The sequence below is a fragment of the Thamnophis elegans genome, chromosome 11 (genome assembly GCF_009769535.1).
Source record: "Thamnophis elegans isolate rThaEle1 chromosome 11, rThaEle1.pri, whole genome shotgun sequence".
NCBI lineage: Eukaryota > Metazoa > Chordata > Lepidosauria > Squamata > Colubridae > Thamnophis > Thamnophis elegans.
Genome location: NC_045551.1, coordinates 54,885,819 through 54,907,087, shown reverse-complemented (window position 1 = coordinate 54,907,087; position 21,269 = coordinate 54,885,819). Strand labels below are relative to the sequence as shown.

The following is a 21,269-nucleotide window of genomic DNA, read 5'->3' as shown; positions in this document are numbered from 1 at the left end:
CAAACTCTACCGTCGGTTACCGTTGGACGCTGCTTGCTTAGAGAAGAATTAAAATTTCACTAATCTCTTTACTTTCCTAGATTCGTTGTCCCTTCAGGCAATCCCTGATTATTGCAATGCGTACTACAAGGGGTTGCCCTTGAATGCCACCTGGAAGCTTCAGCTGGATCAAAATGCAGCGGCATGAGAGGTCATGGGCATTCTTCAATATGCCCATGTAAAATCTCTGCTTCAAGAGCTGCTTTGATTGCCAGTTTGCTTTTGAGCGAACCATTTTTGTTCAGCATTTATTTTATACTACATAAAAGCTTTAAATTCAATCCTTTTATCCGGAATGGCATAGGGTGTCCTGCTTGAGCAGAGGGTTGGACTGGAAGACCACCAAAGTCCCTTCCAACTCTGTTATTCTGTTCTGTTGAAAAGTCAATAGTAAGGTCCTCGGACATCTAACTCAAAGAAAAATTTTTGAGAGTAGATATAACTATTTAGCAAAGCATTTGATGGAAATCATAAAGAAAATTGGCTTAAAATTCATACTCATTGGATGTCCATCACCACATATGTAATCTGAAGAGCTGAAGAAGGTTCTTGGATGAGAGAACCAAACATCTTCAAAGAAAAACCAGAAACTCCAGGTGCCTCTTGAAAAAGCATCTTTCGGACAACCATGACCTGGATGACTTGAGAATCTCCATAGACAGCCAGTCTACTCAAATCTTCTCTAGGATCTTCACCCTCATTCTCCTTCAGACTTGAGTTCCAGGATGCCTGAATGTGACTGTAGAAATAGTACTCTGCAGATCCTAATTTATATAGGCAAATGTGCAGAATTAGTGATGAGTGATTTGAACATTTTATATAAAATATAAAGGACAAAGCAAAATTAGGCACAGAGACATTTTTGGAAACAGCTGAAACTTCTAACAGCTAAACCATCAGTCAACCAACTTGGAAAATATAAAAATTAAGGTTTCTAAAACAAGCTTGCAGATAGTCCAAGTAGATGATAATAGTAATGTTGTGATGTTTTAATTATCCAAAATCTGCCAAATCTGATCTCTTCAGTAAATTCTTGTCTGGTTATCAGCTTTTCTTCACAGAATTAAAGCAGAAGCAAGATTTAATTATATATATGTAATTTAATATTTACCATTAGGAAAGTCTTACTTGATAAAGTAGAAGTAGCAGCCATATAGGGTTAAAGTTTCGTGGCTGCTACCAAAACCAGGAATGTAGAAAAAATGTGTCTCTATCCAAAGGAAAATAACTTTTAGTCCTTTGCATAGAGTAGATGGGGACAGCATTATGCAAGAAATGCAAATATGGAAAATAAACAAAGAAATGTTGTAAATAAATAGTTCTCAGCAGTTGCTGATATATATTTTTAATTGTGGCCTTTTCTCTGCAATAAATTGCTTGCAAGAAGTTCCTGGATTCTTGTGTGCTTGCATAATTCTCCATAGTGAGGGGAGGAGTCCAGGATGGGTTGACCTTGTCCTCTCTTGATTGGACTGAGTCAGATAAGCTCTTTCAGTCACGCCTTGGTCACCAGGCTCCACCCAGTTATCGACTCAGTCCCTCAACTGGATGGTTTGTCATCCTGGATCTCCGATAAACCTGGAAAAATTTAAAGATAGCAGAAAAATCAAATCGTCTCCCTTCCGCAGAAGCCGCATGTGAGCTGGACAGCTCCCGAGCTGTGAAGAAACTGCCAGGGGCGGCACGCTGTCCAGGCCTCTGAGTGAGACAAGATCACTCACAAAAGATTAAAGACAGGTCTTGGCCATTCATCGGTACTCCTGGGTGGTAGATCTCAGACACTGACTCATCATCTGATGGTCAGGTTCCTCAAGGGGGCCTCCAATCTTAAACCGCACACTGTGCACAGGGACTTACACAAGGTGTTGGACGCGCTGACAGGCCCTCAGTTTGAACCATTACGTACTGTCTCTCTGAAGTTCCTGACACTTAAGATGGCCTTTTTGGTGACACCACCTCCGCCAGGAGGATATCCGAACTGCAGGCTCTGTCTACCAGGGAAGATCTCTGCGTGTTCCACCAGGACAGGGTAGTGCTAAGGTTGGACCCCTCCTTCATATCCAAGGGGTGCTCTTGCTTCCATTGCTCGCAGGAGCTGATATTGCCAATTACTGCTTGGACCCTTCTCACCCATTAGAGGGGAAGTGGCACACCTTGGACGCAAGGAGGACTCTGAGGATTTACCTCAGAGAACCAGACCGAATAGGAAGTCGGAAGCCCCATTTGTTTCCTTCCAGCTGGGGTCCCTAGGGAATAAGGTGACCTCCACCACAATAGGCAGGTGGTTAAGAACCTGTATGGCTTCTGCCTATCAGGCACAGGGTCTGCAGACACCGAGTTCTATCACAGCGCATTCTACACACCAGCGCAGCCACTTGAGCGGCCTGGGCCTCGCTATCTGAGATCTGTAGGGCTGCCACGGGGTCTTTCCCCTCACCATTCATGAGGCATTACAAGTTGGACTCATTTACTTCGGCGGAAGCCTCATTTGGACGAAGGGGATTGCAGGCTGTTCACAAGGCAGGGGAGAGGTCTCACCAGGCATAGGCTTAGGCATATACTCAAATGTGTAATCCTCCCTAGGGACGTGTAGGCTTTGGTACGTCCCATCCTGGATACTCCTCCCCTCACTATGGAGAAAGGGCGTTGGTACTTACCTGATACGTCTCTTCTCATAGTGGTGAGGAGTATCCAGCCCCTCCCGGATATGGGTATGTTGCGAAATTGTTATGTTGTTTGTTGAACTGTTCTGTTGAAGTAATAAATAAAGGTTTGAAACTAAAAGTTTAGAGTGGATGACACAGTGAGTCAGATAGAGTTCTTCGCTGATAACTGGGTGGAGCCTGGTGACCAAGGCTAAAAGAGCTTATCTGACTCAGTCCAATCAAGAGAGGACAAGGTCAACCCATCCTGGATACTCCTCCCCCACTATGAGAAGAGGCATACCAGGTACCAAGTACAAACAGCTCAATGTGGTAAGAGGAAGCATGATAATTGCCTTCAGAAATTGTGGGTGCTCCATCACTGGAGGTTTTTAAGAAGAAATTGGACAGCCATTTTTTGAAATGGTATGGGGAGATGGACCTCCATTGTCCCTTTCAGCTGTATTCTATTCTACTTGGAACTGATTCAGTTAAAATTTAACAAGAATGGAAACATGGGGAATCTCCCCCTCCCAAAAAAAGTCAGATAAACAAAATTATTTATCTTACAATTTTTAGGCAGAATTTGAATATATTTCTGAAACTTATTCATCAAACAAGATTATTGCCTGACACACAGCTTGACTTGACAATAGCCTATATTTACAAGTTAATTTAAAGCACACCAGTGTTACCTAAATACAAGCATTGCTTGATTTCAGGAACATTTTTCCTAAGGGCCCAGCAGTAATCAGCCATATCCTGGGACTCTATCTGTAGTGGTCAGGTGAAATTGCTCACTGTCTCATCATTGACTGCATCAAGATTTCAGGGTGAAAATCCAAGCAAGGGCCCAAGAGTAACATGTAGCTCGGTAAAACTTTAGAAGATTGCTCGTTATTTTGCAATGGTTTTCTTTGTGATGATTTTCCGGAAAGAGTTTTTGCAGACATTTTTGAATGATTTCCATGCAGCCTCATTTAATGCTTTTCGGCTTCATTTAATGCTTCATTGAGCTAACATCTTTACAAAACACCACTTCATCATCTTGGAAGAAAAACTCGTTAAACTCATGAACACTGTGCTTGTTAGGCAGGAACAATAACTATCTGATGAACGGCCTTTTGGCTCCCTCCAAACAACAGGAATGACAAACACCAATAGTGCATGCAAAACCTTTAACCACCCTGTTGGAAGTCCAACACAATGGCATAGAGCAAATATGAGGTCCTCATTTTCTTGCCTTGTTCATCTACTTCACAACCTAGATGAACTTCATAGCATTGTTTGACAAACTGGGATGTTTTGCTTCTGAGATTTTAAATGTCAACTCACCATGCAAATGACAGAACGTGTCAGGATTATTTCCAGAATTTTATGGACATGGTATGCATGATACTTTTACAATCAGTTGTAAGCTCTGACACTAGACTGGCCAACAACTGCTGTCCAGAAGGGACTGGGCTCCTGTGTAGACGTGTTCAAACATGAATCAATGTGTAGTGTAGGCTGTTCTGTTCTTGCTGTCATGCCTTTTACCTTTGTCTTGATGTTATCTATGCCAGTGAGCAATAATAAACTAGATTTTGTTCAGCAATTGTTACAATTACGGTATTCTAGTTAATATACAATTATAATACCACTAATTGAATAGAATAACAAAGGTGGAATCATAAAAAAAAGTCTGATAGAAATAGATGTCAGTTTTAGAAGGCATTTTTTTTTCATTTTAGCTTCCTGACTGCCACATATTTTAGCCTGGGAAATTGGAAGAGTTTTTTTTTTTTTTTGGTTGGAGCAGTGGAAAGTTAGCCATAACAACATTCCATAGTCTGGTGGGAGTCAAGGATATTTGCTGGCACCTGGATGGGAGTGACTGGGGATTGTCTCCAGTCGAGTCTGAAGAATAGATTGGACCATCTGATGAACTCGTGGATGTGGAGCAGGGTTGTAAACTTTCAACTGGGTGGGAAGAACCTGGAAGCTTTCAGATTCGAGTTTTCCCAGATGTGCCAACATGACATCTCTAATTAAGTGGAATTTTGAGGATTTATTGCCTTGGAGTTTTATTTCGTTGGGGGTGTTTTTGGAATCGATCTGTTTTCATGCTTAAATTTCACATGAAAAAAACCTGTTTAGAACACCTATTGTAATCCCTGGTACAAAATTATTGTTGACCAGTGAAATGAGACTAGATATTAAATCCAAAAAGGAGAGATTAAGGTATCCAGTTTATTTAGCCTTGAGGGTAGAAAACCAAATAGAAATAAAGTTGGATTTTAGGTCCAGCTGAAAAGTGGAACACAGAAAAGAAAATTCTATTTTACTGTTCTAGGGATAAAGGATAATACAGTTAAGCTACAAAGCTGCAGAATTCTCCAGATGGCAAATGTAATTGCCGTTTTTAAAAATACTGAGTTTCTCATTATTCTAGAAACTATCATAGTGTTGACTGCAATACCATCCTTTTCATGAACACACACTTGTATGTGAGCGATGAGGGAGCATTCAGACATACAGATATCTTGTTTATGTGTTGAAATTCTACATTGCCTACTTTGTGTTGTGTCTTTATGTACCGACTGTATCTTGGGGCTCTAGATCAGACTACGAAGTTCTTTTTTTAGAAAAAAAATCTTTTGGGCAACTTAGACTGTTGCCTATTCTTGGTTACCTATGATTATTACACATATTAGGGTACAAATAACAATTTTTTTAAAAAAAAATCTCATCTCTTTTTACTTTGAATCTTTCTGACTGATATCTTAGGCAACTCTGAAATAAAAAAAAATGTTTAAAGGATCTAATATGTGTCAGTCACTGGGAACAGAGGTTTAGCCTTCTGAGCTTTTGGACTTGTGTTGAATTTTTCTCTACCAGAACGTGTACATTGCGTTGTTCTATGCATCATTTTTATGTGGTGCCTGGTTGGGTGTGGCTTCTTATGGGGTTGATTGGGGCATTAATGGTCAGCTATTAAGTCGTTGGCTGTTGTTTCCTTGTACTACCAAGTTAAGATTGATGGTTAAAATCATCAGGTGGTGTGACTTATTATTGTTGTTATTGTTGTTATTATTATTTGCAACAACAGAATTGTATCACAGCAGCCAGTTGTTTGGCCAGATTTGGCATTGATTACTAGTCCCACCCAGGGACCTAGGACGTCGTAATGTATTTTCGTAATATGCGTGCAGATCCAAGCAGTTGCATTTGACTGATGGTGATTTTGTCAATTTTTAACTGTTTTAAATGTAATTCTGGTGCTTTTGGAATAGCACCCAGTGTGCCAATTACCACTGGAATTACCACTGCTGGTTTGTGCCATAGTCGTTGAATTTCAATTTTTAAGTCCTGGTATTTTGCGATTTTTTTCATGTTCCTTCTCAGTGACCCTGCTATCACCTGGTATTGCGATGTCTATGATTGTGACCTTATTTTCTCAACCAGTGTGATGTCTGGTGTATTATGGGCCAGTATTTTGTCTGTTTATATGCGAAAATCCCACAAGATCTTGACCATCCGATTTTCGGTGACTTTTTCAGGCTGATGTTCCTACCAGTTTGTTGCTGTTTTAATATTATAATTTTTGCACAAATTCCAATGGATCATTTGTGCTACTGAATTGTGCTGCATTTTATAATCAGTCTGCACGATTTTTTTACAGCAGCTGAGTATGTGATCAACAGTTTCATCAGCTTCTTTGCAAAGTCTGCATTTGGCATCATCAGAGGATTTTTTGATTTTGGCCTTAATGGCATTTGTGCAGATAGCTTGTTCTTGCGCAGCCAGGATTAGTGACTCTGTTTCTTTCTTTAATGTACCTGCTGTTAACCATAACCAAGTTTGTTCACTGTCCACTTTATCTTTTATTTTTTCCAGAAATTGGCCATGCAATGCTTTGTTCTGCCAACTCTCCATTCTTGATTTTATCACATCTTTTCTGTATTCTTGTTTTGTCTGTTGGGCCTTCAGTAGTTTTTTGTTCTTTACTTCAATTAATAGATGTTCTTGACTTTCTTTTAAATAATCAGCCAGTGCATGTTTTCTTCTTCAACTGTTTGCTTCACTTGTAATAATCCTCTGCCACCTGATTTTCGGGGCAGGTATAATCAGTATCACCACATGGATGTAAACTGTAGTGCATTGTCATTAGTTTCCTGGTTTTTCGGTCCAAAATGTCCAAATCAGCTTGTGTCCAGTTAACTATATCAGCTGCCAGCTGTGTATCTTATAACTGGTATTGCCCAGGTATTTATGGCCTTGATTGTATTTCCACCATTCAATTTAGATTTCAAAATTTTCCTAACTCTGTTGGTGTACTCTCGCCTGACAATAGGTTTTACTTCTCCATTCTTGATATCCAACTGCAGAATGCCTAAGTATTTGTAGGCTTCATTTTCATTGCATTTAGTTGGCCATTGGGCATTTCAATTCCCTCACATGCAGTGATTTTGCCTCTTTTTTGGATACAGTGGTGCATTTTTCCATGCCAAACTACATTGAAATATCGGTGCTGAATACTCGGACTGTGTTTGTCACTGATTGGATTTCTATTTCTGACTTTCCATAGAGTTTCAAATCATCCATATAGTAAATGCGAAATTTTTTCAGCTTCTTTGGCTGTTTGGTAGCCTAATTTCATTTTTTAAAAGATTACTGATAGTGGGATCATTGCGATGATGGAGAAGAGGTGAAAGTGTATCACCCTGGAAAATTCCTCGCTTGATATTAACCATTCCGTAGATCTCATTCCCTACTGCCAACTCAGTTCTCCATTGTTTCATCGCCTTTTCAGTAAAGGATGTAATATTTTGCTAATGCCAGTTGTTTCTAAGCATTTTATGATCCAACTATGTGGCAATGAGTCAAATGCCTTTTTGTAATCAATCCAGACCATATTCAAGTTCGTTTTTCTGTTCTTACAATTTTCTAATATCATTTTATCAATTAGGAGCTGATCTTTTGTGCCCCTGCTCCTTCTTTTGTTGCCTTTTTGCTCTACTGGCAAGATGTTGTTTGTTTCCAAATAATCCATCATGTTATCTGCAATAATGCCCATGAGTAATTTGAAGGTTGTTGGCAAGCATGTTATTGGTCTGTAGTTTCCAGGTGTTGTTCCTTTAGTTGCATCTTTCTGAATCAAGTATGTTTTTCCAGTTGTTAACCATTCATCAATTTGGCCCTTTTGTAAAATTTCATTCAATTGCCTGGCCAATATTGCATGTAAACTGGTCAGATATTTGAGCCAGAAACCATGTAATTGGTCCTTTCCAGGTGATGTCCAATTCTTTACCTTTTTTACTCGAATTTTGACCATCTCAGTTGTTATTTCTAATACTTGCATTTTTTGTTGCCAATGCTTTTCTCAAAGTCATGTATCCACTTTGCTTCCTTATTGTAGTCCTTTGCATTTTCCTACAATTCTTTCCAGAATTCAACTTTGGCCTGCTTTTCTGGTTTTTCACTTTTGGTGTCACCATTCACATTAAGACTTTGATAAAAACGCCGTTGGTCTGATCGAAATTGCTGATTTTGTTTATATTGGATGATTCGTGCCTCATATCTTTCAATTTTTCTAGCTGTTGCTGTTATCCGCTGTTTTACAATCTCTACAGCTTCATTGATGTTTCTTGTATCCAATCTATATCTTCTGATTAGCCGATCTATGGTTTTGTTGTTTTTAAGCCGTTGCTCATGCATATTCTTTAAGTTACTAGCATCTGCCCTTAATTTTTTGACTTTTTGTTCTAATCGGATTTTCCACTTTGGCTTTGATGCTTTTTCTGTTGTGTGACTAGGTACTTTGATTTTAATGCCTAGTTCATTAGTGACTATTACAGCTGCGCTTGTCGATGGATGTCCAGGGACCCCAACATCCGCCGCGGCCCTTGTTAACCCACGCGACGACCAATGCGGTATAAAATTTTTATTTGTTTCTTTCACCATATTGTATGGGTTGGCGGGGTTTTTTTTATGGGGCCAGTTGCCAACCTGACCCCAACCCTCCTCCTTTCTCATCCGGGCTTGGGACCGGCAACGGCGGAGTTGTTTGTTGTTGTTGTTTTATATTATTATTATTATTGCAGTGCTTTGATAGCACCAGGAGTTGTTTTTCAGACAATTTTACCCTACTGTTCTTTTTCATAGCACTGCTGCCATAATTACCAGATGGGAGTATTTGAGCAATAGTATTTTCAAGGGAAATCATGTTTTACCAGTGTGCTGTAATCAGATTCAAAAAATCAGTTGCAAGAAGAGAGTTAGATGCTAAATAGAGAAATTGTTTTTGAAACACTTTCTTCATTTCATTGTGGAATATCTTAGCGTACAATTGCTGAAACCTTTATTAATATCAGGGAAAAACATACACGATGTATATAGAAGGACTGGAGGGGGGAAACCTGTCAGTCATAATGCTTTTGATGTCCATCATAGTCGAGATCAAATCAACAGAGAACTCGAAGAGGAAGAAATACCCCTATAACACCTTGTTCTGCCATAAATGTCTGAATGCTTCAAGTATTACCTCTTGTTTACCTATAGCACAGACACTTAAGTAGACATTGTCTTCTAGTCAAATGTCATACTGGAATGCATAATATTTAATTCCGTTTATTTTTCTTTAAAGCTTCATAATGAAGACGATCCTGCGGAATCTACAGAAGAGCAACCGTCCACCTCTACGGAAACTGCACCAGCTTGTCAAACAGAGGCACCTTTACCTGAGGTGGATACTTCCCCTCCACCTTATTGTAGCATCGCTACAGAAGCAGCTGCACCAACAGGTACTGCCTTTTTCATGATTATATAACCACCCCAGTATTTTTAGCAATGCTGAAATAGTGCCACCAGCCCTCCTGTGCCTGCCTCTGCTGACCTGCTTAAAGATGCTTTGCTCAGTTCTTTCGTGCAGAAGTCAAATGATTTTGTTTCACATATCACCGCAAAGAGGCTAAATTGGATGTTCATGCCATTAATTTGTGTGATCGTGCTTCTCTCTATGCATGATGAGATTAGCGTGCTTGTTTAATTGATGTTGATTAAATGTAGAGTATACTCCCAATAGGATAATCTTAATGATTTTTTTAAAAAAGAATATTTGATTTAATTGATGAAAGAAGGTATCTAGTATTTAATTATCTAGATCATATGACTGACCAGTGCAAAAACATGGATATAAATATTAAGCGATAAAACTACTCTTATAATAATAAAAATGTAGCATATACATTGCAGTAACTGAAAATCTAATGGAACAGTATGAAATGTTCTTGGTGAACGAAGTTAACTCTTCAGGTGAGACCCACTTTGGACCTGCATCCAGAAAACCAAACAGCACCGGAGCAAACTTAGTTGTTTCCATAATATGGGCAGCATGATAATGCCTTCTTAAATCTTTATAGCACTGGAGAATTACACACATGTTTCTCAAGATAACCATATTGGCTGTGTTGATTCTAACTGAAGGAGATAATCTTGAAGGTATCTCCACACTCTACTACATAGGAGTTTAACTGCACACAGAATTTATTGTCATCCACTGCAGGGCACACAACATAAATCAGGGGTATCAAATTGGTGGCCCGCGGGCCAGATGCGTCACGCATAGGCCACATTCACCTCAGTTCCCAAAGGCAGAAACATTGTGATTCGTCACGTGACATCAACGTGATGGCAGCACCTGTGGCATAGATGTATTATGCTGTATAGCATTTAGTGCCAGGTAACATGTGGGCTACCGTAGTTTAAATCAATGTTTTTTTCAAACTGGCCTATAAAGGGAAAGTGAAGCACCCTTACAGTACTACAGCTGGCCTTCCCAGGTAGGACTGTAACGTGCATCAAGTGTATTTAGGCAAGATTCCTTTAGACATAGCCTCCAATTGTCCATCGAGAATTAGTTGTTAATCCAGGACAACCCAAGACGTAGGCCTGCTTTCTCTAAAGTAATTGAAACTTGAATTTGAAATTTATTTATTTATTGTGGTTAATGACTAGCAACGTCAAACAACAAAATGAGCAATTAACAAAACAGGAAACACAACCAGGATGGAGAAAGAGAAGCAGGTGCAGTCACTTGCCAGCAGCTACAAAACAAATCAAGCATGGTACACACTCCAAACATCCCCTGCCCCCACAACACCCTGTCCACCCATCCAAGCTTCCTCTAGAGACAAGGAATGGCTGTCAGCCTTAGAGCCATTTTTCTGCCTGGTACCTTCAGGGCTATCACAGCAGAGATGAGTCGAGCTGTGGAAACGGAAGTGGGAGGAAGAAATAGCTGGGGACTGTAACCAAAATAAAGTTCTTTCTTCTGAGAACCAAGGACTTTCCCACCAGGTGCAAGGAGGTTGGATCTGAAACCAAGTGATCCTTGGACTGTGACCTGATTGGACCATGCAAAAGACTACATGTGCAGGGGAAAGAATACTTTACTTTTAACTAGGGGGAAACCCGAGCGGGGTTTAGAGTCGGGTTTCCGCTGATGTGCCAATATGACATGCTTAATAAATCTATACTTTGAGGAAGATGGCTGCCTTGGAGTCTTGATTCCATTGGAAGTGTTACTTGAAACCCTGACACTGGCAGAGAACTGTGATGAACTAACTGCAGCTTTGTCTTATGCGGATTTACCATATTTTTCGGAGTATAAGATGCACCCTTTTCTCTCAAAAAAGAGGCTGGAAATCTGGGTGCATCTTATACACTCTGTACAGCATTTTTTGCCTCCCAAAACCTCGCCCCCTTCACCAAAATGGACGCGCAGAGCCTCTAGGAAACTTACAAAATTCCTCCTGGGGGCTGGGGAGGGCAGAAATGAGCAAAAAACGGGGCAATTTTTGCTCAATTTTGCCCCCAGCTTCCAGGAACACTCTACAAACCTCCTAAAATGATCATGCCCTTTTTTGACCAAAAATGGGCCCATTTTTGCAAAAAACTGGCTGTTTTTGCTTGTTTGGGGGGAGGGCACCCCCAAGGAGCACTCTACAAGCCTCCTAAAGGCTATGCATGCCCTTTAAAAAAAAATGGGCCCATTTTCGCGAGGTATGCCAAGTGCGAAAACTATTTTTAAAAAAATTGCCTCTTCAAAATCTTGGTATGTCTTATACTCCAAAAAATATGGTAGCCCCTGTTGTTTATTCCCACCCAGAAGAGTCTCTTGTTCTTTTACAGAAGTCGAATCACCCAACGATTTTTACCCAGTGCCGCCTCCCTACAGCGTAGCTACCTCTCTTCCCACTTACGATGAGGCGGAGAAGGCCAAAGCTGCAGCAATGGCAGCTGTGGCGGCAGAAGCCGCAGCCCAAAGAGTGAGTAAGCAGTTTGTGCTACGTAATTGCGCACTTTTAACCTACACTGCATAAGTCTGTGTTGTGTTTGCACCGCAATTAAGTGCTTTTCCTAGTTCTTCGGTACGTTTGCATAGGGATTTTTTTAAGGATACATATTTCTTATTTAAGTGCGGAGGTCTTTTAATCACTTTGAACTTGATCGCTGAAAAGGGGAACAATCACTTGCTTATAACAGTAACTACCCAAGCAAGTGCAGCGTGTACAGATAGTCCTTGGTTTATGATCCCAATTGAGGCCGAAAGCTCTGTTACTAAGTGAGACTATTATTCAGGGAGTTTTGGCCCATTTTTACGACCTTTCTCGCCACAGCGGTTTAAGTGAATCACTGAACTTGTTAGGGTGAGTAACACGGTTGTTAAGTGAATCTGGCTTCCCCATTGATTTTGCTTGTCAGAAGGTCTCAAAAGAGAATTGCATGACCCCAGGACACTGCAACCCTTCATAAGTACGTGCCAGTTGCCAAGCATCTGAATTTTGATCACGTGACCCTGGGGCTGTTGCAATGGTCCTAAGTGTCAAAAACAACCATAAGTCCCTTTTTCCGTGCCATTGTAACTTTGAATGGTCATTAAACGGACTGTTGAAAGTCGGGGACAGTGGTGGGTTGCAGATGGTACTCCCTGGTATGAGCGTACCGGTGCCTGCTGGGAGTACCAGGTACCATTCCGGTACGGTGCTCCAGAGCGCCCCCGCCCACCTGAGCTCCTTACCTGTATTTGAGCTCTTTGGCGCTTCTGCACACGCAACGTACGGCACCTGTGCGATGCTCCACCAAGCAGCTGGAGTGTCGCGGAGGCGTCATGGAGGGTAAGGATGCATGTGCGCGTGCATGTGGGGTACGCCGGGCCCCGTGCACCATACAGGTTGCAACAGAATCCGGAACCCAGCACTGGTCCGGGAGTACCTGTATTAGAAACTCAGTTGGTGCAGTAGCTTTTTTCAGACTTGACAAGCAGCAATGGTAGCTCCCCCCCCCCCCCCCCCAAATCCTGACAGATTTCTGTAGATACTAATGGGTTTTATTTAAAATGATAATGTTGCAAGGTTAAGTGCCACAGTTAGGCTACCTTAGGGGCTCAATTTCCTAAACAGTAATAGAAGACTGTACACAGGTTAGCCCTTTTATTTCATCTCTGATGCAAGTACAGATTCTAATCTGTAAATGCTGTGCATATTGTGTTAACAGTATATTTTTTATGATATTTTGCATTGTATACTTTCCAGGCAATCCAAGAGAGCATGTAATAATGCAGTATAATCTTGTACGGAGAGCAGTAATCAGTTTTTTAAAATATATTTCATGAATGCTATTAGATTATGTTTCATGTAATACTCTTAGACAAAGCTACAAATGCTTGAGCAAAATTCACTGTGTTTAATAGGAATAATTGTACTGTTAAACTCCCCCCCCCAAAAAAAACCCCCACCACCTTTGAATTACTGGGTTCCTGTGTGCTTTATTTAAAAAATTAATTTGCAGAGAAAAGAGTTTTAACATTTTGACTTGTACAGAATGATTTAACACACGTGTAGTTCTTCTGTCTTATTTTCTTTACATGCTTAGCACGGCCATTTTAGGGAGTCTAGGAGTCTGTTTGATGAATATTCCTGAGTCCACCAGAGGTATGGTTCCATTCTCTGAAGTTTAGATTTTGCAGTGAAGTTTATTTATGGCAAACAGTCATGTTTTTTTTTAAAAAAAAATCTCTTCCTTTTATAAATGAAATTATTCTCTCAAAATGAATTATAATATTTTCATAAAAGAAAGTGGTTTACCTTGCAGTTCTGTTCATTTCTCTTGGGAAGTGTCCTAGTGCATGCAGTAAGATTATAGTCCTAATAAAATGAATACAGGACACTGATAGATTATAATATCCCTTGGCTGCTTTTTGCATTTGGTTTCTTTTTTGTATTGTGTTTTTTGACTGTTTTAATTGTTTTATGATTGTTCGCTGCCCAGACACGCTGCTTTGAAATGGGCGCCTGTACACATTGAATAAATCAATAAATTGAAAATAAATAAATAAATACCAAAGGGAGTCCTACATAGATTTATTTAGAGGTGAGCTGCACCGAGCAGGGTAGGGCATATTTCAACACATATGCATGGGTTTAATTTTTGTTCATAAGGATATTTAGCTCTTTTTAAAAAAACATTTTTATTAGATTATAAAGTACAAAATATGAAAGCAAAAAAAGAGGCTACAATGGGGAGGAAAAGGGAAAAGAAAAGTGAGGATGGGAGGAAGAAAAGGAACAAAAAGAAGAAAAAGCGTTGACTTCTGAACTCCTTCTGTTACAGTAGAATAAAGCATTAACATCGAACCTCAACTTTTACTTTTCCAAAATAATATAAACTATTTCTGTAACAGCAAATCAGTCTAATCCGTAAAAACCCAAAATCACAGATTCATTTTTTTCCCCACTTCAAGCACAAAAGTTCAGAATCACAAAAGAGCTTACCGGTATATTTCTTTGCTTTGATCAAAACGTTCAATTTAGCCATCACTGCCAGCTCCATCAACTTCTGTAGCCCGTCATCCATAGTGGGAATTGAAGTGCCCTTCTATTTTGGGCATACAGTAGTCTTGGCTGTGCTCAACATATATAAAACCAAAGTTCAAAAAAAAATTTTTTTTCTAAGTCTTTTTCCATTAACCCAGGAGAAAAGTTTCTGGCTTCGTCTCCATCTTCATTTTTAGAATTTTCTGTAAGGATATTTAGCTCTTATATTTACAGATAATAATTATACCCAAGTTTCCCTGAAAATAAGACAGGATCTTATTTTCTTTTGAAACCCCCCCCCCCACAAAAAAAGCGCTTGGCCTTATTTTCGGGGAGGTCTTATTATTTTTGAGGTGCAGGAGGCAAAGATTGTGGTCACCTCATGGCTGCTGTTGTGTTGCAATATTTTGGGAGGGCTTATTTTTTGGGAGGGCTTATTTTAGTGCATGTGCTCAAAAGGCTGATTGGGCTTATTATCCAGGGAGGTCTTATTTTCAGGGGAAACAGGGTAGAGGCGTTTTTCTTAGAAGGCCAGACACCATGAATGAGGTAGAGTAGGTCATCCACACTCCAGACTGCTCCAAAGCACTAGTGTATTTATTGTGTACACTTTGCTTTGAATTTGATTCTCCCAAAAATACTTTGGAGCACTCACGCGCCAACAGTGTAAAGTAGCCCTATACTGTACCTTCTTTCAGAATTGCAGGGTTGCCTCCAGCAATTAAAGGTAGTCTTTGACTTAACGACTACAGTTGAGCAGTCTGTTGCTAAGCGAGACAGATGTTAAGTGAGTTTTGCCCCATTTTACAATTTTTTTCTGGCTCCCCTTGCTAAGTGACTCTCTGCAGTCGTTAAGTTAGTGCCACGGTTCTTAAGTGACTCGTGCTTCCCCCTGACTTTGCTCGTTGGAGGGTCACAAGAAGTGATGACATGACCTGGGACACTGCAACCGTCATAAGTACATTCCAGCTGCCAAGCACCTGAACTTTGAGCGGGTGACCATGCTGCAACAGTTGTAAGTGTGAAAAGTGTTCGTAAATCACTTTGTTGTAGCTTTGAACTGTTCACTTAAAGAACTGTTATCGGTCAGTTACCTGTACTCAGTGATTCTTGGAGAAGGACCCAGGTGCTTTCCCACAGATGTTACCTGATGCTTGAGCTGCCTCTTAGAGATCTAATTGAAAGAACTAAATAGTCCTGGTATTCATTTGAGTAGCACCTAATACCAATTAGAGAGCTTTTAAGTTTTAGAGTTTAGATGCTGTTTCCAGTACAGGGAGCAACTGAGGTCTGGGTGAAATTGTGTGTGTGGGAAAAAAACCCTATTTCTAAAACAAATAAGGTTTCCAATACAATTAATTTTCTAGTGGGAAGCAATTTGAAGAATGAATTACACTTCTTTGTTTTGTTTTATAATAAATCTATTTTGTTGTGTTTGTGTGAATAACTTATAAGTTGTTTATCAGAATAAGGGATCAGATTCTACTATTCTGAATACGCTAGCTTAATATATCAAATATTTGTCTTGGATTCTGCTCACTGGAATATTCAAGGAAAAATAGTGTAAACTAATTAAATTACATATAAAAATAATTAAAGTGTTGATAGCTTTCATGTTGAAGACTGGTTATTTAATCTCAGTCGTAAATGAATATATCATAGGATATCTAAAGTTGTAGATATGAATGTAAAGTTCAGGTGTGTGTTTTTCATTCTCCCATGTGCCTGCAATAATATCAGTGTATTCTTCATACATTTCTCATGTAATTAGGATCAGCAGATTTAAAGGGTCATATATCAAGATGTGACTTGGCACAATTTTCAATAATTAGAGATTCAGTTCTTTAACTCATTCTGAGACTACTGTTAAAAATAATTAAAAACTAGCAAAATCTTTCTATTTCTTTCTATAAAAGAATAATATTTGTTGGCATGTAATCTCAATTTAGATTATAGTACAGGTGAAACTTGAAAAATTTCACCTTTAAGTTGCATTACTAAAATAAATGAACTTTTGCACGATATTCTAATTTTTCGAGTTTCACCTGTACTTTAATCCAGATTTCATCATCCTCTCTTTGTTTACCCCGTTCAAACATAATTTCAGGGATTCTAAGGTTATAGCAATTAAAAGGAAAATAACCTGTTTACTTTTCTTATTTTGGCAAATAACTTCTGATGAGGTAGCAGTTAAATAGCTAAATAAAGGTTTTGTTTTATTCAATATTTTTGCAGTGTAGAGAGTGATAGATGAATTTGACATGCGTTAAGGATACTACTTCAGCTGCTTGGAAGTCTTTTTAAGAAATAACCTAGTGTTTAAGAATAATTCCCACTTGAAAAAGAGACATACACTGAGTGGATTTTAAAAAAAACCCAACACTTAAAATAGCATATTTTGTTATTTTACCTTGTTTCAAAGGATAACGTGCATGCTTTCTAAATTAGCTTGCATAATTCTGCTGAGTATTCACCTGCATATTTGCATTTCAAAATGAAAAACATATTATTTGGGAAGAGTTGCAACTTTGGTGTGTTGTGCTGTAAATTTTAGTTCTTAGAAATTACATGCAGATAAACTGATTTATACATTTATAATGGCGGGCGGAGGGGAGAGACAAAACAATATATGAAGGCTTGCCCAGACAACTTCATGTAACTTTTTTTAGGATGTTAGCACCCTCTGGCGTTGAATATCAGCAATAGCACTAATTTTAGAATGCTTTCAGTACTTTGTGATTGAATGTTGTGATAGTTTTACTGTTGTTGTTGCATGTTGGATGGCCATGTGTTGCATGTCTCAAAACTGGGGGATGTTAGTGAAGTATCAGTTGTATACTTACCGTATTTTGTAATTTATCAATGTTACGAAATTCTGAAGTGTCACATCCTTCCCATATGGATCAGTTGCATGGCCCCACTGTGGCCAACACGTGGATAAAAACATTTGGGTTTCGTGGTTAGTTCATTATGGTTTGCCTTATAAATATATTTTCAGTAATCAATGATCTTGTCAGCCCAGAGTCTTTTCCTTTGTATCCTTAAATGTGATCTTAGCCTCCCATTGTTTAGCCAATATTTACACATCAAGTATTAAGTAATGCAATATTCTTACATTCTTACTTCCTTTCCATTAACATTATGGGGAAATGTTAATTGAATGTGTCTAGTGAAATACTCAGCCCAATGGACAAGTATTAAATAATGCAAACTTTCCCTCTCAACAGAAAGCACAGATATTCTTACATTCTTACTTGCTTTCCATTAAACATTATTCGGAAATGTTAATTGAATGTGTCTAGTGAAATACTCTGCCCAATGGACATACATTAGGGCAAAATAAAAAATAAAAATAAATAGCATATGAGCTATAAATGGCAGCCAGGTGTTGCACCTTATAAAAATATACTTGCCTTTTTTGAATGGAGTACATGAAACTCATGATTATACTATGGATTAGTCATTCCTTCCTGTTTTCACATATAAGAAAAGAAAAGGTTTCAAGTCACAACATGAGAACAGCGTGTATTGTTTTTAAAAATCTAGTGGCTGGTTTACCATTGGGAAGAGGAAATCTAGAGAGAATCTTTTATTCCCTACAACACAATGTTCCTGAGGGGAGTATCCCAAGAAAACAAACTATATACTTAATGAAAGGTACTCACTTGCAGAGGATCACACAACGTTCTGGAAATAGAACTTTCTTAGCTACTAAGAGGCACGATCAAACAAATAGTCCCAAAGATGCTTTTTTTCAAAAGGCAACTGGAGTTTGTTTTTCCTTGAAGATGTTTCGCTTCTCATCCAAGAGGCTTCTCCAGTTCTGACTGAATAGTGGAGAATGGAATGATTTCTATTCCAGTCATCTGGTCATTAGCACTCCTGAGAATCATTGAGGTCATTAGAGGTTTCTCTGTGTCAAAGCAGGGATTAGAATCGAATATAAAATAACATGCATTTACCCCCCATATTTCTCATTTTGTGGTGCTTCAAGGGCTGCTGTCTATTACAACTGGGCTAGCACAATAACTGGTAATATGTGCTGTGTGCCATAGAAATGATCTTTAGCTAAGGACTGATTATGGAAACTCCTAAACCTTTTATATATATATAGGTTCTGCCAAAATAAGGTATAATGTTCTAAGAGGCAAGCACGTGAATTCCACCTGCTAGCTAATTTTAGATTAGTCACAGAGCGGTAGAGAAAGGCCTTCTCATTAGGAAAAAAATACAAATAAAATAACTAAATAATTAAAACTACATAAATGAGAAAGAAAAAAACCTCAAAAGGCAAACTCGATGGACTACTTGCTCGCTTTCTGCCATCTGTTTCTATCTACCATTTTTATTCTAAAATATAACTTAAAAACTGGGGCGTACGGCTGCTAGTAATAAATGCAACGTAAGATACATTTTGAAGATGTACTGTTGATCTGATTTTAATGAAGGGTCATGGCAATTTACGTCTGATGTAACCGGATAACTGAGGTACTTCCCTTTGGCAATGCATCCTTGATTTTATACATAGATTCCTGCTCCTGCAAAAAGTTGTGATTGACAAAATCTTACTTATTATCATTCTGTTGAAATGTGTTTCTTGTCCTCTTAAAGGAAGAAGAATATCCCCCAAGAGATGACTTCAGCGATGCAGACCAACTCCGTGTGGGGAATGATGGCATTTTTATGTTGGCTTTTTCAGTCAGTAACCTTTTATTATTGCTTTAAGTTACTTTCATTTAAAGGAGAATATTTCTCTCATACATGTATATCAGAGATGTCAAACTCGGATTTCATTGGGCCACATCAGGGTTGTGTTTGGCCTGTGGGGGGGCATGGTCAGGGTGGGCTGGCCAGCTTGATGTCATACATGTTGGGGGCGCCTGTGGTGGCCCAACCTTCTGTCAGCAGAAATGGAGAATGTGGCCCTCCCAACCACCCTTTTCGCTGGCAGAGGCACCACGGGCCGATCCTTCGCTGTTTCCAGGGTGATCCCGCAGGTCAGATCAGGACCCCATGGGCTGAATCTGGCTCGCGGGCCTTGAAATTGATACCCCTGATGTATATGCACCACTGATAGGAAGGCAGAAGTACTGGTAGGATATGGAATGAGTTGGAGTAATCTTTCCTGCAAATGCTGAAAATGTATATTTGCAGTTAATAATTTCAATTAAGTTTTTCCTTATTGCAGAATAGTTGAATACGATGAACTGAATAACTGCATATGTTTGTCACTTAAGTTCCTGACGTTATCTCTTGCGGATGGAGAGAAAACGTTTATTTCTATATGCATGCCTTTGAAATATAATTGGTAATGAAACTGGTTGCAATCCATTTGTGATATGCGACTGCCACCTTGTGACGAATGTGTTCATTACAACTTTAAAGTTCTAAGACTTGTAGCATTTTTATCATAGGTAAGATAAAGTAATGTGGGAAGAAAGTTCTTGCTGATTAATATTCCTAGCAATGACAATTCACTGGATGCATATCCTGGACAAAGAGTAAATAGATGAACAAGATAAAAATGGACTCTTAAAAGAAGGCCTGGTTTATATAAAATTTGCATAATGCAATGCATAAAATATGTTCTTTGAAATATTTAAGATAACCTCTTTTTCTTAAATACCATTTTTGAACAATGTTCTACCGGGAATGAAGATACAGCAATTGCATTATTCCCCATAATTTATGCATACAAACTATGAGGGACATGTTTTTATTTTTTTAAAAAGATTCTCTTATTTTAATGCAAATTCCTATAGTGACATGCCTAAAGCATATTTTAAAATGAACGTCCATTATAAACCATGGCAGCTACAAAGCCTCTCAGGACAGGCCTAAAAGTACAGATTGAAATGCCGATATGAAACTCAGCAGTAGAAAATTCTCTGAACCAAGAGAACTGCTCCCATTATACGGTTCTCCAGCCATTACCTGCCAGACTCCAAAACGAAGATATCAAACATTGTTCTTAACACAAAGGCAAACAAATGTGATGTAGACAATCCTTGAGGTACCCGTTTCCTACATTTTCCAATTATGTAGATTTTGGTAAATGTTAATACACTAGAAGACAATGTGATTGTTAAGCCATAGTGACAGATGCTCCAATGTTGGTTTAAGCAATAGAGATTCAATTTTTTTTTCTCAGCAGTGGTAAAACTCAGAAAGGATGAACAGAGATGCCATTCACCTCAAAAAGAGGAAAAAGTGCATCTTTTAACCTCGCATCTTTCACATGGGAGAAAGTTGATAGAAACCAATATTTTCCACTGATTTCCACAGTATATTTATATGATACTGTGGCATCATGCATGATCCGAACATAACTCATCCTCTTGTGATATTTCACCAGCCCTTGAAGCCAGAAATCTGATTGCAATCAAACAATCTTGGCCAGGTTTCCATGTCCTAATCCATGGATTCCACTCTCTCACCAGGATACACTTTAGTCTTGCAGTTCTCTTCTAGATCTTTTTTATAATTTTTTTTATCTGAAATATATTATCTCATACAAGAACACCTAAGGACCATTTTAAAAAAAATCATTTTGTGATTTCACGTTGGTTTTGCACTGGCAAGATCTGGAGGGGTTAATAATTTGCCTTTCTATCACTTGATATCAATTCTCTATCCCAAGTAATTTAACTGTAAATAATTGCTTCCATTTGAAAAATATTTAAATTCTCAAATGCTTTCCCGTTTAATTCAAGTTTTAACAAAAATTTGT

At 38.8% G+C, this 21,269-nt stretch overlaps 1 protein-coding gene across 1 annotated transcript in view; it reads left to right on the top strand.

Annotated features, from left to right (window-relative positions):
* Window positions 1-21,269, top strand: part of NDFIP2 (Nedd4 family interacting protein 2) — a 43,370-nt gene that overhangs the window by 13,908 nt on the left and 8,193 nt on the right. The window contains 5 exon segments of the mRNA XM_032226189.1: window positions 9,310-9,466; window positions 11,856-11,992; window positions 13,599-13,635; window positions 13,638-13,657; window positions 19,151-19,241. Coding sequence (XP_032082080.1) covers window positions 9,310-9,466; window positions 11,856-11,992; window positions 13,599-13,635; window positions 13,638-13,657; window positions 19,151-19,241 — 442 coding nt within the window.